This window comes from Coffea arabica, chromosome 1e (assembly GCF_036785885.1).
Source record: "Coffea arabica cultivar ET-39 chromosome 1e, Coffea Arabica ET-39 HiFi, whole genome shotgun sequence".
NCBI lineage: Eukaryota > Viridiplantae > Streptophyta > Magnoliopsida > Gentianales > Rubiaceae > Coffea > Coffea arabica.
In genome coordinates, this window is record NC_092311.1 from 8,095,292 (window position 1) to 8,119,986 (window position 24,695).

At 33.8% G+C, this 24,695-nt stretch overlaps 1 protein-coding gene across 1 annotated transcript; it reads left to right on the forward strand.

Annotated features, from left to right (window-relative positions):
- Positions 1 to 11,179: 11,179 nt before the first annotated feature.
- Positions 11,180 to 17,336, forward strand: LOC113711312 (cytochrome P450 81Q32-like). The gene is made up of 2 exons (XM_027234503.2): positions 11,180 to 12,186; positions 16,617 to 17,336. The coding sequence occupies exons 1-2, from the start codon at positions 11,314 to 11,316 to the stop codon at positions 17,238 to 17,240; spliced, it is 1,497 nt and encodes a 498-aa protein (XP_027090304.1). The 5' UTR covers positions 11,180 to 11,313; the 3' UTR covers positions 17,241 to 17,336.
- The last annotated feature ends 7,359 nt before the right edge of the window (positions 17,337 to 24,695 follow it).

Here is a 24,695-nt window from a genome sequence, read left to right on the forward strand (position 1 = left end):
TAATTTTTCATTCTTTTTCCTTTTTATTTTAATTTTTTGCTAATAAAATTGTAAAATTACCACTATTGTCTCTAATTTCTATTGTAACCAAATGTCAAACTAGTGATTTTTTTAATGAATTAACTTTATACGTAATTCAATATTTTTTGCTAATCTTTATTTTCTATTTTTTGGTATTAAAATTAACAATAAAGCAAAAAAATTGCCCAAAACCACTACTAAATTATGATAATCTTACTACTCGAAAAATTCATAAATTCTGAATCAATTATTTCAACGTTTTATTTTCTATCTTATAAATCTAAATCCATAATAAAATACTATCAAAGTATCGTATCATAGTGATAAAATTATTATTAGAGTTGTTTATCAAATATAGGTATGGAAATAAAAAATTAGGTACATTTTCCTTATAATTACATTAGATAATCTTATAATTCTATAGAGAAGTAAATTAAAACTCATTACATCAGGGCATTTTTAGGTATTCATTTAAAAATTTGACCAAGTCAATATTATTTTAATATTTTGTTACTAAAACTATCAAATTAAGGGAGGTATGTGTAACTTTTTAAATCTCAAAGGAGCTTAGTGAAATTATTAGAAACCTCAGGGGAGGTTTCTGAAATTATCCCTAAAAGAAAATCCACACATGAAAAATGAAGTGTTAAACCTTAACTTATTCAGTATAAAGTCAACACCAAACTTCTCTCTTTCTTCTTGCCAGTTGCATTCTGAATCTTGATTATGTAGTTACTCTACAGCATCCTAAGCCTCATTTTTTTCCGTTTTCTGGATTGCTGTGAAGTTTCAGTACTACTTCTCACAGAAAAACAGGAAATTTCCCACAAATTTGATATTTTGTCTGGTATATTACCAGATACATGCACTTGGCAAGAGAAGTGCAAATGGCTTGAAGGAGTTGTTTAAGCAAATGCAATGATGGATTAACTTAGCAGAAGTTGGAAATATTTCAACTTTTTATGTTTCTGTCTTGTGCTTTCACATCAAGAATTTCCATGTGTTATAATTTTTCTTTCTACACAGAGCAACTTGACCCCATGTCTCTCTCTTTTTTTTTTTTTTTTACAGTCGTCACTTATGATTTTTATATCTACTCCTATTCTTACTCTAATATATTTTAAAGAAAGGCCAACTAAACCCACAAGGGAATCGACGGGAATTAAACCATCGTTGAACTAGACGTGTTCACTATGCACCATTATAGATCTAGAAGAAGCCACTTAAAGCGGCAAGAGACGTGCACCCCATGTCTAATAGTAACGTGAATTGTGAATTTTAGATGCTTATCAAAGCTCGGAAAGAGGGTGCTGCAGCCGGACCATATCGTTTGCCTTAAATAATGAGTTTCCAATAAATTGCATATTTCGCCAGGTTAAGGGCACAAATGGTTGCCATGTGGACTGTTTCGGAATGATTTTGTCTGTTTTGAACGCAATGTAAATCATTTTGAACCCAATGAAAGATCTAAGCCTTTCATTCAGTCATGTAAATCATTTTGAACGCAATGTAAATTTAAAATAAATTTTTGTGAATTCGATAAATATGGTGTGAAAACGATTTACACCACATGATCTCAGCCTTATCTATATTTTGGGTTAATCCTGATTCTCAAACCACTCCAAAACTTCTACTGCCCCAGTTGTATTTTTCCATGGTTTGCTATGACTAGTTTCTTACGAGGACTGATAGAGATTTATGCTAATCTCCATATTAGTTTTGACAAAGAAGAATTTGAATTAAATTACAAAATAATATTAAGAGAATAGTTAATAAAATACGGAGTGAGAATAATACGAAGTGTTATGCGTACCCGCATTTCACAAGTTTTTCCTCAAAAGTATAAATAGAAGTTCAATTGCAAATGCGAGCTTATTATATTTACACTTAAAATTACACACTTATTTACCATAAATTTTAGATCTTATGCTCTATTAACACTAGTTTTCAATTGTATTTTTGTACGTGAATTGATTATAATTTTATCGAATAGTTATAGATGCAAGTATATGAAAGTACCATGTGAGTCTGTTATTTTTTTTATAGCTCATAAAATACATATTGTTTGAATGGAAATTTTAAAATTTTGTCATGAATTGATGTTTTTTCTGAAGTATGATATCATAAAAGTTTATTAGGTGCTTTTGTTGAAAAGTATGAGTAATTTTTGTTGGAAAATAGTATTCAAGCCCTTGCGTTTTCAGTCACTTTTGTATTGTTGGGTAATAAGGGTGGTCACATAGGATCACATCCCATTGGATTTATAAACTAGAAGTAGCGAAGACATTGGTTTTCTTTGTAAGCCGCATGGAGTTTTTATTGTTGGAAAATAATATTCCATACTAACACAACTTTATGATATAAAAATAGAATAAAAGATGATCCACCTTCGATTTCTTAGATTGCCTAATTTGAGTTGCTTTTTGTAACTGAATTCTTTGTTATTTAAAGTGTCACTTTCACATTTCTTTTGGGTTGTTGCTGGAGCCTTCACTTATTGTTAAATTGAAAAAATTATTCTTAAAACTTAATTTAGTTGGTAGGCACATTTTTTGAGGTGATACAAGTTATACTTTGAAATGAAAGAAAATTCCAAATCCGCTTTGTCTACTAACAAGGAAGTTATAAGTAATGTAACTATGAATCTCATGGAGAGTTTAATCCTGATTTAGGATGAACGTTGACGGCAAGATTTTTAATTTGACTTTCAAACATTTCTCGTGTAAGATTTTGAGTCTTTTCTTGAACCAAATAAATAATTAAATAATATAACATAAAACATTTTTCCCTTTGCATCTTATGGATTTTCTTGAGAACTCTTGCTATGAACGCGTACTATTCGATATAATACGAGTTTTTCTACACTATGATCGGTAGGATCGTACTCTCGGTGGGGGAGAAAGCCAAGGAAAGTTGATTCAAATTCCTAACCTCTACCTTCGACCCTCAGTTTTGCTTTAATAGTCCCTACCCAAATGATTAAAATAGTCCCTCAACTTTTTTTGTTCAAAAGTTTGTGTGCCCCAACTTTAGTTCATTAGCTGATTAAGTCACCAGCTATTTAACACTCAGTTACTTTGTTTGGATAGTGAATTATTTAAAAATTTATTTGCTTGTATCAATACATTTTTTAATTATTTTTTTATTTTATATATATCACATCAAAAAAGTGATACACCATTATTCTATCTCACATACATCACATAAAAAAGTATTACAATATTTGTTCAAAAAATTATCCTAAATAATCTACTATCCAAACACATAGCTTTGGAGCATCAATGAAATCTCCTTGCAAGGTTGGCATTTTTCCAAGAAGTTTTTATATGTGTTATCTTAGAACAATGGCAATAAGCAACTCGATTTGCCATGATCTGGTGCCCCAACCATGAAATTCCAAACTCCAATTATTGGTCATTGTACAAGTTGATTTATAGATGACGGTAGCATCTGATTCTCGAAAAAAGGGTTTCTACCAAATATTCCTATTTTCTTTGCCTTCGATCATTTTTTTTTAACATTAACAAATATGTGCTTCGTCCAATTAAGGAGGATGGCAAATTTGCTTTTTAATCGGAGCCTCGGTGTTCCCCGAACATGCCTTTCGAAGATGGCTTCCTCGTAAGCTCCCGAAGTAGATGGCTTGGCCTCTCCCTCTACCCCCGAAAATATCATATTTTTATTAAGTTGAAATCAGGGAAAAATTATCCCACACGCATGGATGTTCCAATGGCCAATACCGAAAAAAAAAATAGTTTGTTGGGTGTGGGCTAGCCCATTTGTGGGCCAACCCATTTGTGCAAGTAAACAACACTTGAGGGCTTCTCAAGTTTAACTACAAAGTGGCCCGCATGAGGTAATTTCAATTCTTCGGTCCTTATGCGACAGAAAAAAAAAGGACAGTCGCCATCTTTTGCTGGTTGAGAGAAAAACGAAGAGAGAGAAAGAGCTAGAGAGAGAGAAACTTCAAGATCTTAATTGGAGGGTGATTTAAAACCCGATTGAGACGAAATTTTACACACGCGATCCTCTTGTCAAGCTCTACTCATCTACCGGTTCAACTTTCAGATTTCTTCTTTGTTTGGTAACACTTTTTCAAACTCACTTCTTTGACAGTTGTAGTTTTTTGGGGTGATTTTGTAACAATTTCACTTGATTGGTGGTGGTGATATTATTATCGTCCGAATATTTCGGATAGACCTGTGTATTTCCACTATTGTCATAGTGGAGATTTTGGCTGGACTAGATCCCGTGATTTTTTCTAATTGGATTTTTCACGTAAAAATTTTGGTGTCCTGTGCCTTCTATTTTTCTTGCATTTTATTATCACTGCTGGCATTATTACTTGGTGATTTGATTTGTTTCTGTTTTAACTGGTACTTGAGAAAAGAGAAATTTGTTTTGGGCTAACTCTGATATTGTGAGTCTGTACTGGTACCCCTTTCCCAACAAGTGGTATCAGAGCAGTCAGGTTAGGCTGCTCATTTGTACTGGTTAAAAATGAATGATTCAGATAGTGGTTGCATGATAAAATTGAATGCCACTAATTATTCAATTTGGAAACCCAGAATGGAAGACTACTTGTATTGTAGAGATTTGTTTGAACCTATTCTAAGGGATAAAGGCAGACCAAGTGATATGAGTGATGAAAAATGGGCTATTATGCACAGAAAAACTGTTGGTAATATTAGAAAATAGATTGGTCAAACTATTTTTCAACATTTTGCTAATGACACCAGACCTGATGTATTATGGAAAAAGTTTGAGAGTATGTATGAAAGGAAGATCGGTTTGAACAAAACTAGTCATCTGAAACAGATTATTCAGATGAGATATAAGGGTGGGAAAGATATGAATGAACACCTGATTAATTTTCAGGGATTGATAAACCAGACAACTACGTTAAATTTGAAATTGGATGATGAAGTGCAAGCTTTATTATTATTCAATTCACTACCGGATAGTTGGGAAATTATAGTGGTCTTTGTCAGCAATTTAGCTCCAAATAGTGTGTTGACTATGGCTATTACAAAAGAGGCCGTGATGAATGAAGAGTTCAGGAGGAAGGAACAAGGAATTGTCTATGAGTCCCAAACCCTGGTGACAGAAAAGAAAAAAAGAAGAAGGAGAAGCAAAAGTAGAGGACCCCACAACAGGAATGACAAATCCAAAGATAGGTATGAGTCACAAAAAAATGTTGCATGCTATTATTGTAAAAAGAATGGACATTATATGAAGGAGTACAGAATCCTAAAACGGGAACAAGCTGAGAAAAAGGGTAAGGCGAAAGAAAAAGGTGATGAAGAGACTACAGCAGTTGTGGCAGCTCATGATGATATGTTTGTGTTCTGTGATGATGGTCAGGTGAATATTATTCATTATGACAGTGATTGGGTAGTTGATTCGGGTGCATCTTGCCATGTTACTCCTCACAGGCATTTCTTCTCAACCTACACCGAAGGAAATTTTGGATATGTTAGAATGGAAAATGAGGTCTCATGCAAAGTTGTTGGCATGGGATACATATATTTGAATACAGATACCGGGTGCCAGCTGATATTAAAAAATGCTCGACATGTCCTTGATATTCGCCTTAATCTTATCTCTACAGGAAAACTTGACGATATGGGTTACCATAGCTTGCAAGGTGGAGCCAAATGAAAACTCAGCAAAGAAAATATAATTGTTGTTAGAGAAAAGAAACAGAGTACTCTCTACTTGATGCAAGCCAAGTTTGGGAAGAGAGAAGTCAATGCAGTTCGTAATTCATTAATTGACCTGTGGCATAAGCGACTTGGGCACATGGGTGAAAAAGGAATTCAGATACTTGTTCGCAAATAACTCTTACCTGAACTTAGAGGTAATGCACTTAAATCTTGTATTGACTGCATTTATGAGAAACAACACAGAGTTGCATTCAAAACTTTTCTTCCATCTAGAAAATTAAATCCGTTAGAATTGGTGTACACTGATGTTTGCTATATGAAAGATAAGTCTCTTGGTGGTGCTATTTATTTTGTAACTTTTATTGATGACTTTGCTAGAAAGGTTTGGTGTTTTGTTTTGAAATCCAAAGATCAAGTTTTGGATGTGTTTAAAGATTTTCACAACAAAGTTAAAAGAGACTAACAAGCAGTTAAAGTGTATTTGTGCTGATAATGGTGGTGAGTACAGAGGATCATTTGAAATCTATTGCAAGTCCCATGGAATCAGATTGGAGAAAACTGTACCAAAAATTTCTCAAGAGAATGGAGTAGCAGAGAGGATGAACAGATCCATCATTGAGCGGGTTAGATGTATGCTCTCTAATGCTAAACTGTCAAAACCCTTTTGGGGTGAGGCAATGAGGACTGCAGTTGATTTGATAAATCTTTTTTCATCAGTTCCTCTAGATGGTGATATCCCAGAAAGGGTATGGACGGAAAAAGATGTGTCCTTTAAACATTTGAGAGTTTTTTATTGTCGGACATTTGTTCATATTCCCAAGGATGAAATATCAAAACTTGATGTAAAATCAAAACAATGCATTTTCTTGGGTTATGGACATGAAGATTTTGGTTATAGGTTGTATGATCCTATCGAGAAGAAGGTGATCAGGAGTAGAGATATTATCTTCTTTGAAGATCAAACCATTGAATACATTGATAAAAGTGATAAGTCAAAATTCTCAAATGACATTCCTGCTAGTTCAAATTCAGATCCAGATCTAATTCCAGTACCTATTGATTTTAATCAAGGGGGAATTGAGATAGAGCAGAGAGAGGATGTTAATGATGGTGATAGTCCTACTACTGATGAATTTGAGCATGAAACACCATCTACTCCACCACCACCACCACAAGATGAGATTAGGAAATCTACCAGAGAGAGGAAACCTTCTAGCAGATATAATTCTCATGAATATTTGTTGTTAACAGATGGAAGAGAGTCAGAGTCCTACAGTGAGGCTTTAGAGCATGAGAACAAAGAAGATTGGTTGCAAGCCATGCAAGAGGAGATGGTGTCCTTGCATGAGAATCATACTTATGACTTAGTGAAACTGCCTAAGGGTAAGAGAGTTCTGAAGAATAAATGGGTCTACAGGTTGAAGGCTCAGGAGCACAGTTCACAACCAAAGTACAAAGCAAGATTGGTTGTGAAGGGATTTAGTCAAAAGAATGGTGTAGATTTTGAAGAAATCTGTTCTCCTGTGGTAAAAATGTCATCAATTCGAGTTGTTCTTGGTATTGCAGCCAATTTGAATTTAGAGATCAAACAACTTGATGTGAAGACAGCCTTCCTGCATGGTGATTTGAAAAAGAAGATCTACGTGGAGCAACCGGAGGGGCTCAAAGAAAGTGGTAAGGAAAATTTTGTATGCCGTCTCAAGAAGAGTTTGTATGGATTGAAACAAGCACCAAAACAGTGGTATAAGAAGTTTGACTCCTTCATGACAGACCATGAGTACCACAAGACTACATCTGATCACTGTGTTTATGTGAAAAATTTTTCAAATGGTGATTTTATTATTCTCTTGCTATATGTTGATGACATGTTGATTGTTGGCCGTGATACTATAAAAATTGACAGGTTGAAAAAGGAGTTAAGTAAATCCTTTGCAATGAAGGATTTAGGTCCGGTTAGACAGATACTGGGGATGAAAATCTCACGTGACAGGCAGAATGAGAAGCTCTGGTTGTCTCAAGAAAAATACATTGAGAAAGTGCTCAATAGCTTTAACATGAGCAATGCTAACGAAGTTTCAACTCCACTTGCAGGTCACTTTAAATTGAATATCAAACAGTATCCTACAAGTGAGAAAGATAAAGAAGACATGAAGAAGGTTCATTATGTTTCGGTTGTTGGTAGTTTGATGTATGCTATGGTTTGCACCAGACCAGATATTGCTCGTGCAGTTGGAGTAGTCAATCGGTATCTCTCTAATCCTGGTAAGGAGCATTGGAATGCTGTCAAATAGATTCTCAGGTATCTCAAGGGAACTTCTAGATTATGTCTATGTTTTGGAAATGGTAAAACTATGCTAGATGGATACACTGATGCAGATATGGCAGGTGATCTTGATAATAGGAAGTCCACATCTGGGTACTTGATGATCTTTGCAGGGGAGCAGTGTCATGGCAAAGTAAGTTACAGAAGTGTATCGCCCTTTCTAGTATGGAGGCTGAGTACATTGCAACCACTGAAACATGCAAGGAGACTCTTTGGTTGCAGAAATTTCTTCAGGAGTTGGGTATGAAACAAGAGAAGTATAGTATTTATTGTGACAGTCAGAGTGCTATTCATTTGTGTAAGAACTCTAAATTTCACTCTTGATCCAAACATATTGATGTGAGATATCATTGGATTCGGGAAGTATTGGATTCTAAGTTATTGACACTTGAGAAGGTGCATACAAATGATAATGGTGCTGATATATTTACCAAAGCACTGTCTAAGGAAAAACTTTTATTTTACAGACAAGAAACAAGGTTAGTGGAACCCCTCAAATGAACTGGAGGGGGAGATTGTTGGGTGTGGGCCAGCCCATTTGTGGGCCAACCCATTTGTGCAAGTAAACAACACTTGAGGGCTTCTCAAGTTTAACTACAAGCGGCAGCCGCATGAGGTAATTTCAATTCTTCGGTCCTCGTGCGAGAGAAAAAAAAAAGGACAGCCGCCATTTTTTGCTGGTTGAGAGAAAAACGAAGAGAGAGAGAAACTTTAAGGTCTTAATTGGAGAGTGATTTGAAACCCGATTGAGATGAAATTTTACACACGCGATCCTCTTGTCAAGCTCTACTCATCTACCGGTTCAGATTTCAGATTTTCTCTTCGTTTGGTAATACTTTTCCAAACTCACTTCTTTGACAGTTGTAATTTTTTGGGGTGATTTTGTAGCAATTTCACTTGATTGGTGGTGGTGATATTATTATTGTTCGAATATTTCGGATAGACCTGTGTATTCACATTATTGTGATAGTGAAAATTTTGATTGGATTAGGTCCCGTGATTTTTTCCAATTGGATTTTCCACGTAAAAATTTTGGTGTCCTGTACCTTCTATTTTTCTTGCATTTTATTATCACTGCTGACATTATTACTTGGTGATTTGATTTATTTCTATTTTAATTGGTACTTGGGAAAAGAGAAATTTATTCTGGGCTAACTCTGATATTGTGAGCCTGTACTGGTACCTCTTTCCCAACATAGTTATACACTATTCAGCACACTCTAAATAAAATACAATCTAATTAGTCAACTACAACAGTACACCACTAGCAAATGACTCGAGCAAAAAATTTCCGATCTAAGTCTCAACTGGTACTAATCTTCCAATTCTTGCTAAATCTATCTACTTATAAGGGTACAATTTACAGCATGAACAATTCATTCCACCACTATAGAGCATGCATATTTGACGGTTGGCTAGCTAGTCTATGCAGAAAATGTAACATTTGGGTAGCTCAATCACACAAGGACAAAATTGGCTACCACAAAATACTTCGAGGACTTAGTTAGCTAAAGTTAGGAGTTGAAGCACTAAAATGGTTTAGTAAAAAAGTTGAGGCACTATTTTGCTCATTTGCTCTATTTCCTCCAACAAATTTAGGGAAAAAAAAAGAGATTATTTCGCCCAATTAAGTCCACTGCCACTGGCACTTCCAGTAACTTATTGTGTTGGTAAGTTCTTTTTCTTCTTCTTTTTTATTTCTTTTCCTTTTCTTGAAATTTGATGTTTGACACACTTTCTTTGGTAATGTCATACTGCCAAGGTTTGTATTAACAGAGTTGAGAATATAAAGGCAAAAAAAAGTTTATCTATCCACAGATGGAAATTTGTGAATGGTGATTACCATACAAAATTTTTTTATTTATTTATTTTTTTGGTTAACATTACCTGGAATTCAGGCTTTTTGAAATATAGTCATGATGTTTGATCTTTTGCATTTTGAGCAAGAAAGACGTATACTTTTTTGGATTTCTGACGGTAGAGTTTGTTGTCTTTGGCAGGGTTCATCAAACCATAGCTCTATTATCAGACTTTAAAATAAATTTCGAAAGCAAATAAAATTAAGACAACTCACAACCTTTGTTTGATGCCACTGAAGTATTGGGGCTGGTCATATATACTATATAAATTTTGGGTACTGCCAGCAAATATCTCTGGAAAGATGCACAAAATTTAGATTATTACATGCACATGGTTTAAACTATTTCAATTTTGATTATTTCAGGTTTGTACCACTATTACACTTTTGCGCTCTGACTTTGATTATGTTCAATCAAATGCTATTAACTTAAATTAAAAACCCACTGATTTCTGAATTAAAAATGTTAAATTACATCATGCTTCCCAAAATGTCTTTATTCAACAATCAGCAGCATAAAGAATTTGGAAAGCACCAAAATGTAGAAACATGATAGAAGGAACTAAAACTCATAGGCCCACGTTTCAATCTTATCCACTCTCTGTATTCATTTCAAAATTGCGCAGCTATTGCCTTAGATCTACTTTTACCCACACATGAAAAATGAAGTGAAACATGATAGCTGCAAGGACTCTCTTCAATGGTCTCTTGTCAAAGCAACTCCACTATGCAATAATTAATTATGGGGTGAACTTCAAATTAAATAAATGATATTTATAGTAAGACAAGTATTAATGAGGGAAAGAATTACTTCCTCCGCCTTATTTTATTAGGTTTGCTTTCTATTTTAGTTTGTCCCAAATTATTTGTCATAGCCTAAAAGAGAAAAATGAAAAGAGACCAATTTGCCCTTTTTTACGCTTCATAAAAAAGAGTATTAATGTCATGTTTTAGCATTAAACGCTTTAACAAACTATTATAAAATTCCCAAAATCAAAAGCAACAAACAAAATTTAAATTCAAGTTAAGAGGTAATTATGGAAACATTTATTTGTTGGTTGGTCAAAAATCAAATTCCTTAACGTATGTGCAAAATTATACATGACAAGTCAAATGAGACGGATAGAGTATTATGTGTTTTAATGATGTCATCTTAGTGCCTAGATTTGTTGGTTTATTGTCCATATTTTTTGAATTAATGTTGTAACTTTCAGTAAGTAAGTTAGAGATTTTGAATCAGAATCTCTTACTCATGATCCTTCCATTTTATTATCTAACCCGACCCGACCCATCCCACCCCCTATTTATTGAATCAATATTGATGCTCATGTATGAAACAACTGATACTGGTGATCAGAGAGTGCCCAAATGCAAAATTACTACACTGCACATAAAGTCAACGACAAACATCTTTCTCCTTGCTTCTTGCATCTTGAGCCTTGATCATGGAGTTACTCTACACCATTCTTGGTCTCTTCATATTCTTGATGGCTGTAAAGTATCAGTATCTCCGAAAAAAGAACCGAAAACTGCAGCCTCCAAGCCCTCCAGCTCTTCCAATTTTGGGCCATCTTCACCTTGTGAAAACTGCCCCTCACCTTGCCCTGCAAAAGCTCTCCATCAAATATGGTCCCCTGATTTCACTTCATTTTGGGATTCGCCCTTTCCTTGTCGTTTCCTCACCATCTCTTGCAGAGGAATGCTTAACCAAGACTAATGATATTATTTTTGCGAACCGGCCTGAGTCAGTTTCCAGTAAATACCTTGGCTACAACTCAACTGCTCTCATAATCTCCCCTTATGGAGATCACTGGCGAAATCTCCGCCGAGTCACAACCATCCATATGTTTTCTTCGATTCAACTCCAGCGTTTCTCCTCCATCTGGACTGAAGAAATCCATTTCATCATCAAAAAATTGTTTTCCAGTAACTCTGATGAGAAAACCTCGAAAGTTAAGGACATGAGTTCTTTGTTCCGGGAGTTATTATTCAACGTGATAATGAAAATAGTTGCTGGAAAAAGATGGCCATCTGATCAGCCAGGTGATATATTTTCACCGCGAGCACTCACTGATCTTTGTGATTATATTCCAATCTTGAGGTGGGTTGGCTATGGAGGGTTGGAGAAAGGTGTAATCAGTTTGCACCAGAAAAGGGACGAGTTTCTTCAGGGCCTGATTGATCAAATGCGGAAAGAGGAAGCAGAAGACGGTTCTTGTTCGACGGAGAGAAGGAAAACAATTATTCAAAAATTGTTATCTCTACAAGAAGCAGAACCCGAATACTACACTGACGAAATTGTTAAAGGAATTATACAAGTAAGTCTCTTCTACCTGAATCTCTTTTACAAATTGGTCTATAATTCATTAGGACAAGGTCATCTCACCCATGTAGCAGCAGCACAAATTGTCTAGCCATATTTAGTGGTAGGGCTAAGACTAGTGACGAGGGATGCAATGCTTCTGAATTTTGAAATGATCAAATCAAATTGTAGCTTGATGTTGTGGTCAGATCTGAACTGTAGAAAACACCTCCGACAGCACAAAGGCACCGGATCTAGTGGTGAGTGGGGAAATGGTATATGCCACTAACTTCAGTGTTGGTGTCTAGGGAAGAAATTTAGTCAAAGTCTTTCCAAAAATTTGGTTTTGTTTGGGTGTACACATGATTTCAACATTAAATGTGCCAATATCTAGTGGTGACTGGTAAGTTGGGGCATCCATCAACATGTAAATTGGGTAAAATCTTGTCGTGGTTCTCTAACGTAACGGGAGAGGGGCTAGTGAGGTTGGAGTTTGGTATTACATTTTTTACATTGTTTGGTGTATAATTACATTATATTATTATATTTGAAGTAAAAGTAGTGTACATTAATAAAATATTTGACACATATTCAGTACAATATTACGATGTATTTGTACACTAAAAAATTTAAACTTGTACAAGAATTGGACGAAATTATACAAAATATAATTGTACCGAATTCTTGTCCCAAAGTAACATATCAATTTATGGCTGTATCTATCATTTTAAACCATAAAATAATCAAAGAATTTTTAATGGTATGTGACAATATATAAGGTTTTAACAATCTTTTCCGCTAATATAATTTAGGAATCTAGTTCACAAAATTTATGGACACATGAGGATAACTTAAACGAACGAAAAAGATCATTTTACAAATTACCTTTAAAAGTTTAGAAAGAGTTGTCAATATAACTATCTAAAAAATGTACAACACTTGTAATAAAGTAAAATTCATCACAAAATAATCTGCACAACTTTATTACAAGAATGTTAAAAATCAGTCTCCTCTTAACAAAAAATACATGTAATTGTATCCTACTATTGGTTGTACATTTTTTAAATTTTGTTTTGTTGGCCAAATTAAGGCCTTTAAAATTTGGGGAAGGTATCCCTACCCCTGATGGAGGTGATATACTAACAATTGATACACGTGATAATATTCAATAACGGACAACAGAAGCAAATCGGATGAGATAAGATAACAGCCACTTGAACAATTGGTCACCACAAAAACTTTAAAGTAAAGTCTTGGTGAGAGTGATAGATCAAGTTCAACCCTTACTTTCCACCATATACTTGCCATTTAATTATTGCGCCTGACACTTTTAATGACTTTCTCCCCTAAATTAAAATAGAGTAGATTATAAAAATATATAAAAAAAGATGAGATAAGATAATGAGACCTTAACCAAGTTACTCGTGGTTGGGGCTAAGTCAACGGTGGAGGCTGTGAGACATTTTAAAAAGTGTTCATTTGAGCATAGATATTAAGTAATACTTATGGCACAATATTTTAACTGGTTGTCTCTAACAAAATATTTTTATTTTCATTGAAACATTCCACATCTTTAAATCTTACCTCTCTCTTGTTATAAAAAAATAAAATGTATATATTTTATTAGTAATACTTTCGTTTACATAACTATATATATATATATATATTATGTGCCTCATTGATGTTCCATAACGAATACTTTATTTTCAGATTTTTAGAATGTAAGTGGTTGCAAATGTTTGCACCACATAATTGCCCTAGCAAGTTTGGTTTGATGTGCGTTGTTGACAAATGTCTGAACCGAACTCCCGCAGAATTAGCTCAGTTAGTAAGACTATTAGGCAGATGATCGTGAAATCTTTGTTGAATTCTCAAATCTCCCTTTTTCTCTTTATAAGGCTTTGAATCTCTCTTAAAAATAAAAAACAGAAATCTCGATTACGAACTCATCTAGTGAGGCTCCTAATTTAGAATCAGGGAACTCGATATTTGTTTGGTGCCACTTCTACGGAGGCCAATTGACAGCCAAGAATCGGGGATAAATTAACTCAACAAAAAGGGTTGCTTTCAATTTATACCCGTGTTTAAGGGTTAAATGCATAAAACTCCCGCGAACTAGAACACTAGTTGCACTTTACACTCTAAAGTATTTTACTAAGCACTTTACACCCTTAGTCAACTAAAATATTACACGAAAATTAATTTCATCCAAATAATTGATGAAATGATTAATTTATCCTCCATTAAAAACTTTAAGTGATATGAGATTGGCTACCCTATTGGAAGACATTCATCATTTAAAGTTGTTGTTTTATATATGCTCCTTTTGTTAAGTTAGCAAGGATCATAATCATATTAGTAATAGGATTATCTCATATGCTTTAGCATCATTTAAGATGAGAAACTTTGATTCCTCCGTGTTAAAATACACTGATTGTATAGTTCCATCGAACCCTAACTCGAAACGGTAAAGTTTTTGTTAATCTATAAAATCACTTATCGTTTTTAAAAAAATTAAAATCTTAAGTGATAAAAATACTATTTTGGTGGGGAAGATTACTACTTTAAATAGACTAAGTTTCACTTTATATCAAAAAGTCTAATTGGTAACACATAAAAAATTATTTTGAGTGATGATTAGGACTATTGGGGTCAAAATAGGGGCAAAATATAGAAATATTGAGTGCTCACTATTGCAATTTTTAAAATCTCATAATTTTCTTCAATGCATCATAATGCTATAACTTCATATAATCAGCAAAATTTCACTCGGAATCTTCACAAGCATAAAATTGGAGTAGAACCCCAAAATTTTCATATGAATTTAGCACAATATTTGCAATAAAATTCAATACTGAACCAAAATTAGACGCTGTATATTAGGAAACAAAATATTGAGCTCAAAAATTTTAATAAAACACCTAAATCATTTACTTTTCCTTGACAACAATCTTTTCTTACATAGGCTAACTTGAAGTACGTAGGAAAATAGGGTTGATGAGATTCTTGAATTGAATTTATTCCTTTTCTTATTTTTTTTCCTACTTCTTTTGTTTTAATTGTCATTTAAAGTGATCATATATTTTATTGTTATATGTTTTCAATTAGAAATTTATTATGAAGTGAAAATTAATCCATTTAAAGTGACATTTTTTTCTACCAAAAGGGTATTTTTGTCACTTAAAAGCTTTTAATGGACGATAAATTGGTCATTTCATCAATTATTTAGATGGGGTTAATTTTCTTATTATTTTATAGTTGACCAAGGGTGTAAAGTAGGAATGGCAATGGGGCCTCTCCCCCGCTCCCGCCTCGCCCCCCCCTACCGGCGGGGAAAAAGTTTATAATTAGTAAAAATATATATTTAGTAAAAAATTTAATTAGTAATTTAATATAAATATATAGTTAGTAAAAATTATATAATAAAATAAATGCATAAATAGTAAAAAATATAATAATAATTTAGTATAAATATATTAGTATAACTAATCAATAATTTGTATTAATATAAATATATAATTATTAGTATAACTAATAATATTAAATATGTTATGTATATAATTAATGTATATGTATATATATACATATATTATTTTGTTTAAGTGGGGGATAGAGCAGGGGATGGGGCGCGGGTATAGTCCCTTATACCCCACCCCATTTTTAACGGGGGAGCATTTTATCCCCCACCCCTATCCTCCACGGGGTGGGGTGCCCGCGGGACTCGCCCAATTGTCATTCCTAGTGTAAAGTGTCTATTAAAATAGTTTATGGTGCAAAATGCAACTAGTGCAATAGCTGGTGGGGGAGGGGGGTTTACATTTAACCCCTTATTTAATTTTGGCTTTTCAGTTTATACTGTGAACTATGAATTGTGACACTTAAATATAATATATTATCAATTTTGGGGCACATCGTCCAAATAAGATAAAACCAATTAATTCTTTTAACAACTTTAGAATGAAACATTTTAATACCACTAAATGAATTAGAGAATTTGGACAAACAACAAATTAAGGATATGTGAAGCCTTCTAAGCTAACTATAGAAAAAGTTATTTGGATTTGAGTTGATTTGACCAATGGGCCAACAAAAGAATAGTATAAGATACTAAAGTTCTAAAATTAGCAATTTAGAGAGTAACAAGCAAATTGGTGATAATTTAGGAGTGCATATTGGAATTAACCCAAAAAAAGTAGTTCCTTCATGCCTCTACATATAATTGAGGTCTATAAATATCACATGCCACAATATATGGTTCCCTTCTTATGTTGACCATTGGACATTCATTTGCGATCAATGTCAAAAGTGTAAAGTATTGATTCATGATCTACATCAAGAGAAATGACATTATTTGTCAACAACCTAATTCTAAAAACTAATTCATATTCTTTTCTTATTCATTCAAAAAGTTCCATTGAATTTGACTGTACATTACTTCTTGTGTAGATAATGTTCTCAGCCGGAACCCATACTACATCTCAGACAATGGAGTGGGCATTGTCCAGCCTATTAAATCACCCTAATGTACTGCAAAAGGCAAGAGATGAGCTAGAAAAAATGCAGCCTGGCCATCTGCTAACTGATTCCGATCTCTCCAAATTGCCTTATTTACGCTGCATAATCAACGAGACACTAAGGTTATTTCCTGCGGCCCCGACTCTTGTGCCTCATTTTTCATCTGAGGTTTGCACCATAGGAGGCTACAAGGTTCCTAAAGGTACAACTTTGTTAGTGAACGCTTGGGCCATTCACAGGGACCCCAACGTTTGGGAAGAGCCCAACAAGTATAAGCCAGAAAGATTTGAAGGAATGGGTGAGGGAGGGTGGAATGAAGGGTTCAAGTTTCTTCCATTTGGAAAAGGCAGGAGAATTTGTCCAGGAGCTGCCATGGCCATAAGGTTGGTTGGGTTGACATTGGGCACCCTGATTCAATGTTTTGAATGGGAAAGAGTTGGGCCTGAAATGGTGGATTTGGAAGAAAATCAAGGAGCAACTTTGGGCAAGGCCAAGCCTTTGGAGGCATCTTACAAGCCACGCCCATCTATGATCAAAACAATTTCTCAGCTTTAAGTTAGATATGTTGTTGTATTAAGATAAATTGGGATTTCTTTTTTTTTTTTTAAACTTAAATATCAAGAAATAAGTGTCTGTTTTTTTTGGTTTTGAGCTCCTCTTACAATTTCAGATTTGTTGTTGTAACTATCTTTCAATACAAGTTAATGCTAAAATTATACAAACTTAAATATTTTACGTGAAAATGTGGAACATTAAATGATTCCAATTCTACATTGTGAAGGAGGAGATGGAAAGCACAACCCCACAAGCCTAATTAGGCGTCTTATTTATTCACCAATCCATTTGAACACCAGGGAGCCTGAAAACGGTATGAAGAACCAAAACGAAACAATCATTATATCAGTACAGTGGTAATTGCACTGCTTTTAAATTGAATATCATAGTTTGCCCAAATTGCAGAATTCAAATAATAAGAGTTGAACGTAACAATGACCGGAGAAAACTGGGATCCATGGTGACCCTAATGTTTGGGAATAATGGAAGGGGGATGCAATGAAGGGTTCAATTTTCTTCCATTTGTTAATGGGAAGAGAGCTTGTCTAGGAGCTGCTTTGGCTATGAAGTTAGTTGCATTGTCATTCATGTTCGCCGTCACGAGTTGCTGTTGCTGGTGTTCCACGTCTGTCACAGTATATTGGTTGAATATTGGGTAATATGTATATTATAGCACATGAAAATTTTCAAAAAATCTGAAAAAATTATTAAAATTAGATAAAGCCAAAAAAGGCACAATTTGAAAAAAATATTCGAGTTGATTCCCAATGGATTCGAATATATTGGTCGATACCATACATCACGGATTTGAATTGGTCGAGTCAAATCGAGTCGCCACAGATATATTGTTATCCACAATTCAGCGATCAGTATCGTGCCTGTTTCCTCCGTTCTGATTACGACTTGGCTGATTAAAATATTCCTATACACTAAGGGCTTGTTCTAAAACTGCTTAAAATATGGGAATCCCTTCCCACATCGACAGTTTCTTGGCTTTTTTTTATCAGTGGTCACATATTGAATATTCCTAGTATTTAATGTCGCATTCAAACATTTCAATTTGACAAAAACATGCTATGACAGGGCAACAAGACAAAGAAATAAAAGATGCCTTTTCGTATGCAAATTGAATTGAGCTCATTGTGACAAGTGACAGCCTTCGTTGATGCCACTACAATGTCGGGGTAGGTCATAACATGAATATGTAAAGTTTTTTCAGAAAATATCTTTGGTAAAATGTACAAAAATTTGATTAGTGTGTAAATCTTTGTTGACTATTCCATTTCTGATTGTTTAAGTTTTGTACTCTTGCACGTTTGGCAAGATTTTATTTTACATTAGTAGACCAAGAAGTTTGCTGCATTATAGTCGATCTTCTTTTGTTTTTTAAGGGTAAAGTATGTCGAAGGTTATCAAACTTTTCAATAGTTTCATTTTACTCTCGTAACTATTTTTTGTAATAAATAGTCCACTAAATTTTTTAAAAGTCTCATTTTATTCATTGAACAATTTTTTTTAATAAGAAATGGCTCACTAATTTTTGTTAAAAAATTTCATTTTACCCACTCAACTTCTTTTTTTTTTTTTACCAAAAAACCTACTAAACTTTTAAAGTGATTTATCTGGATCGTTTTGTTAGATTCTACCATTAAGATAGATAACAAGTTTGCCAAAGTAGTCACATTTTAAATGGATAAATTTTTCATTTCACACCCAAAATCTATATGTCCAAATCAATTAAAAATTTTTATAGCTTCAGAAAAAACCACAAATTCTATTTTGGATGGGCCAAAAATAGTTTTTGTGGGGATCGAGATTTTATTTTGGGATTTAGGTATTTTAAAAGTGACTGAATAGTTTAATCCATTGGGGCAGATGGATTTTAGGCGCGCAATGACGAAATTATCCATTTAAATCGGGCTCACATGACAAACATTCGTCTATCTTAATGGTAGAATTTTAACAAAATAGTCTATTTTGTACAAAAAGTAGTTGACCGGGCAAAATAAAACTTTTAAAATGTTTAGCATGCAGTTTGATAGAAAAAATAGTTGAATGAGACTTTTAAAAAGTTTGAACGTCTATAATCAAAAATAGCATTATTTTCTAATGGCTGATAGAAAGGACTAAAAGTCTAAAACCGTCCCTTGTCAGAGTCTTATCTACTCTTGTCAATTTTCAGTTAACAATCGTCCAATACTTGCATCAAAAGAAAATCCACACATGAAAAATGAAGTGTTAAACCTTAACTTTGTCAGTATAAAGTCAACACCAAACTTCTCTCTTTCTTCTTGCCAGTTGCATCTGAATCTTGATTATGGAGTTACTCTACAGCATCCTAAGTCTCATTTTTTTTTTCGTTTTCTGGATTGCTGTGAAGTTTCAGTACCACATCCCACAGCAAAACAGGAAACTTCCCACATATTTGATATTTTGTCTGGTATATTACCAGATATATGCACTTGCCAAGAGAAGTGCAAATGGCTTGGAGGAGTTGTTTAAGCAAATGCAATGATGGATTAACTTAGCTGAAGTTAGAAATATTTCAACTTTTTATGTTTCTATCTTGTGCTTTCACACCCGACGTCTAATTTTTTTTTTGATAGTCGTCACTCATCTTTTTTATATCTATTCCTATTCTAACTCTAACATATTTTAGAGAAAGGTCAACTGAACTTATAAAGGAATCAAGCGGAAATGAACCATCGTCGAATTAGACGAATGCACTATACATCCTTATTGATCTAGAAGAAGCCAGTTAAAACTGCAAGAGACATACATCCCATGTCTAATAGTAACGTGAATTGTGAATTTTAGATGCTTATCAAAGCTCGGAAAGAGAGTGCTGCAGCAGGACCATATATCACTTGCCTTAAATAATGAGTTTCCAATAAATTGCATATTTCGCCAGGTTAAGGGCACAAATGATTGCCATGTGAACTGTTTCGGAATGATTTTGTCTATTTTAACAAGATCTAAGCCTTTCATTCAGTCATGTGAATCATTTTGAATGCAACGTAAATTTAAAATAAATTTTTGTGAATTAGATAAATATGTCGTGAAAACTATTTACACCACGTGATCTGAGCCTTATATATATTTTGGGTTAATCCTGATCCTCAAACCTCTCCAAAACTTCTACTGCCCCAATTGTATTTCCCCACGGTTTGCTATGACTGGTTTCTTGCGAGGACTGATAGAGATTTAAACTAATCTCCATATTAGTTTTGACAAAGAAGAATTTGAATTAAATTACAAATAATATTAAGAGAATAGTTAATAAAATACTGAGTGAGAATAATGTGAAGTGCTATGCGTACCCGCATTGTACAAGTTTTTTCTCAAAAGTATGATTAGAAGTTCAATTGCAACTGCGAGTTTATTATATTTACACTTAAAATTACACACTTATTTACCATAGATTTAAATCTTATGCTCTATTAACAGTAGTTTTAAATTGTATTTTTGTATGTGAGACGTGACATTGATTATAATTTTATCGAATAGTTATAGATGCAAGTATGTGAAAGAAAGTATCATATGAGCCTGTTATTTTATTATAGCTCATAAAATACATATTGTTTGAATGGAAATTTTAAAATTTTGTCATGAATTGATGTATTTTTCTGAAGTATGATATCATAAAAGTTTATTAGGTGGTTTTTTTGAAAAGTATGATTAATTTTTGTGGGAAAATATTATTCAAGGCCTTGCGTTTTCAGTCACTTTTGTATTGTTGGTAATAAGGGTGGTCACATAGGATCGCATCCCATAGGATTTATAAACAAGAAGTAGCGAAGACATTGGATTTCTTTGTAAGCCGCGTGGAGTTTTTATTTTTGGAAATAATATTCCATACTAACACAACTTTATGATATAGAAATAGAATAAAAGATGGTCTACCTTCGATTCCTTAGATTGCCTAATTTGAGTTGCTTTTTGTAACTGAATTCTTTGTTATTTAAAGTGTCACTTTCATTTCTTTTGGGTTGTTGCTGGAGCCTTCACATATTGTTAAATTGAAAAAATTATTCTTAAAACTTAATTTAGTTGGTAGGGACATTTTTTGAGGTGATACAAGTTATGCCTTGAAATGAAAGAAAATTTCGAATCCGCTTTATCTACAAACGAGGAAGTTATAAGTAATCCAACTGAGAATTTCATGAAGAATTTGATTCTGACTCAGAATGAATGCTGGCGGAGAGGTTTTTAATTCGGCTTTCAAGCCTTTCTCGTGTAACACTTTGAGTCTTTTCTTGAACCAAAAAAATTAAATAAATAATGTAAAATAAAACATTTTTCCCTTTGCATATTCATTGATTTTCTTGAGAACTGTTGCTGTGAACGTATACTATTCGATGTAATACGAGTTTTTCTACACTATGGTCAGTAGGATGGTATTCTCGTGGGGGGAGGAAGCTGAGGAAAGTTGAATCAATTTCCCAAGCTCTACCTTCCGACCCTGAGTTTTGCATTAATAGTCCCCACCCAAATGATCAAAATAGTACTTCAACTTTAGTTCATTAGCTGATTAAGTCAACAGCTGTTTAACACTCAGTAACTAGTTACTTTATTTGGGTACTGAATTATTTTTAAAAAAATTTATTTGCTTGTATCACAACACATTTTTTAACAATTTTTTTATTTCATATACATTACAATAAAAAAAATTGGTACATCACTATTTTATCTCGCATACATCACATCAAAAAAGTATTATATTATTTTTTCAAAAAATTATCCTAAATAATCTACTATCCAAACTCATAGATTTGCAGCATCGATGAAATCTTCTTGTGAGGTTGGCATTTTTCCAAGAAGTTTTTATATGTGTTATCTTAGAACAACGGCAATAAGCAACTCGATTTGCCATGGAAAATTTGCTTTTTAATCGGAGCCTTGGTGATTCCCGAAGATGGCTTCCTCGTAAGCTCCCGAAGTAGATGGCTTGGCCTCTCCCTCTACCCCGAAAATATCATATTTTTATTAAGTTGAAATCAGGGAAAAATTATCCCACACGTTCCAATGGCCAATACCGAAAAAAAAAAAGAATAGTTATACACTACTCAGCACACTCTAAATAAAATACAATCTAACTAGTCAACTACAACAGTAAACCACTGGCAAATGACTTGAGCAAAAAATTTCCGATCTAAGTCTCAACTCGTACTAATCTTCCAATTCTTGCTAAATCTATCTACAAGAGAAGTATAGTATTTATTGTGACAGTCAGAGTGCTGTTCATTTGTGTAAGAACTCTAAATTTCACTCTTGATCCAAACATATTGATGTGAGATATCATTGGATTCGGGAAGTATTGGATTCTAAGTTATTGACACTTGAGAAGGTGCATACAAATGATAATGGTGCTGATATATTTACCAAAGCACTGTCTAAGGAAAAACTTTTATTTTACAGACAAGAAACAAGGTTAGTGGAACCCCTCAAATGAACTGGAGGGGGAGATTGTTGGGTGTGGGCCAGCCCATTTGTGGGCCAACCCATTTGTGCAAGTAAACAACACTTGAGGGCTTCTCAAGTTTAACTACAAGCGGCAGCCGCATGAGGTAATTTCAATTCTTCGGTCCTCGTGCGAGAGAAAAAAAAAAGGACAGCCGCCATTTTTTGCTGGTTGAGAGAAAAACGAAGAGAGAGAGAAACTTTAAGATCTTAATTGGAGAGTGATTTGAAACCCGATTGAGATGAAATTTTACACACGCGATCCTCTTGTCAAGCTCTACTCATCTACCGGTTCAGATTTCAGATTTTCTCTTCGTTTGGTAACACTTTTCCAAACTCACTTCTTTGACAGTTGTAATTTTTTGGGGTGATTTTGTAGCAATTTCACTTGATTGGTGGTGGTGATATTATTATTGTTCGAATATTTCGGATAGACCTGTGTATTCACATTATTGTGATAGTGAAAATTTTGATTGGATTAGGTCCCGTGATTTTTTCCAATTGGATTTTCCACGTAAAAATTTTGGTGTCCTGTACCTTCTATTTTTCTTGCATTTTATTATCACTGCTGACATTATTACTTGGTGATTTGATTTATTTCTATTTTAATTGGTACTTGGGAAAAGAGAAATTTATTCTGGGCTAACTCTGATATTGTGAGCCTGTACTGGTACCTCTTTCCCAACATAGTTATACACTATTCAGCACACTCTAAATAAAATACAATCTAATTAGTCAACTACAACAGTACACCACTAGCAAATGACTCGAGCAAAAAATTTCCGATCTAAGTCTCAACTGGTACTAATCTTCCAATTCTTGCTAAATCTATCTACTTATAAGGGTACAATTTACAGCATGAACAATTCATTCCACCACTATAGAGCATGCATATTTGACGGTTGGCTAGCTAGTCTATGCAGAAAATGTAACATTTGGGTAGCTCAATCACACAAGGACAAAATTGGCTACCACAAAATACTTCGAGGACTTAGTTAGCTAAAGTTAGGAGTTGAAGCACTAAAATGGTTTAGTAAAAAAGTTCATTTGCTCTATTTCCTCCAACAAATTTAGGGAAAAAAAAGAGATTATTTCGCCCAATTAAGTCCACTGCCACTGGCACTTCCAGTAACTTATTGTGGAGGTAAGTTCTTCTTCTTCTTCTTTTTTATTTCTTTTCCTTTTCTTGAAATTTGATGTTTGACACACTTTCTTTGGTAATGTCATACTGCCAAGGTTTGTATTAACAGAGTTGAGAATATAAAGGCAAAAAAAAGTTTATCTATCCACTGATGGAAATTTGTGAATGGTGATTACCATAAAAAAAATTTTTATTTCTTCTTTTTTTTTGGTTAACATTACCTGGAATCAGGCTTTATGAAATATAGTCATGATGTTTGATCTTTTGCATTTTGAGCAAGAAAGACGTATACTTTTTGTCTTTTGGATTTCTGAAGGTAAGAGTTTGTTGTCTTTGGCAGGGTTCATCAAACCATAGCTCTATTATCAGGCTTTAAAATAAAACACACTTAACTTTTTCGAAAGCAAATAAAATTAAGACAACTCACAACCTTTGTTTGATGCCACTGAAGTATTGGGGCTGGTCATATATAATATATAAATTTTGGGTACTGCCAGCAAATATCTCTGGAAAGATGCACAAAATTTAGATTATTACATGCATGATCCCAAATTTGGGAAGCACCAAAATGTAGAAACATGATAGAAGGAACTAAAACTCATAGGCCCACGTTTCAATCTTATTCATTTCAAAATTGCCCAGCTATTGCCTTAGATCTACTTTTACCCACACATGAAAAATGAAGTGAAACATGATAGCTGCAAGGACTCTCTTCAATGGTCACTTGTCAAAGCAACTCCACTATGCAATAATTAATTATGGGGTGAACTTCAAATTAAATAAATGATATTTATAGTAAGACAAGTATTAATGAGGGAAAAAATTACTTCCTCCGTCTTATTTTATTAGGTTTG

Coding starts and splice junctions, on each gene's coding strand:
- LOC113711312 (XM_027234503.2), top strand. CDS start 11,314: ATGGAGTTACTCTACACCATTCTTGGTCTCTTCATATTCTTGATGGCT. Junction 12,187..16,616: donor TTGTTAAAGGAATTATACAA/GTAAGTCTCTTC, acceptor CTTCTTGTGTAG/ATAATGTTCTCAGCCGGAAC.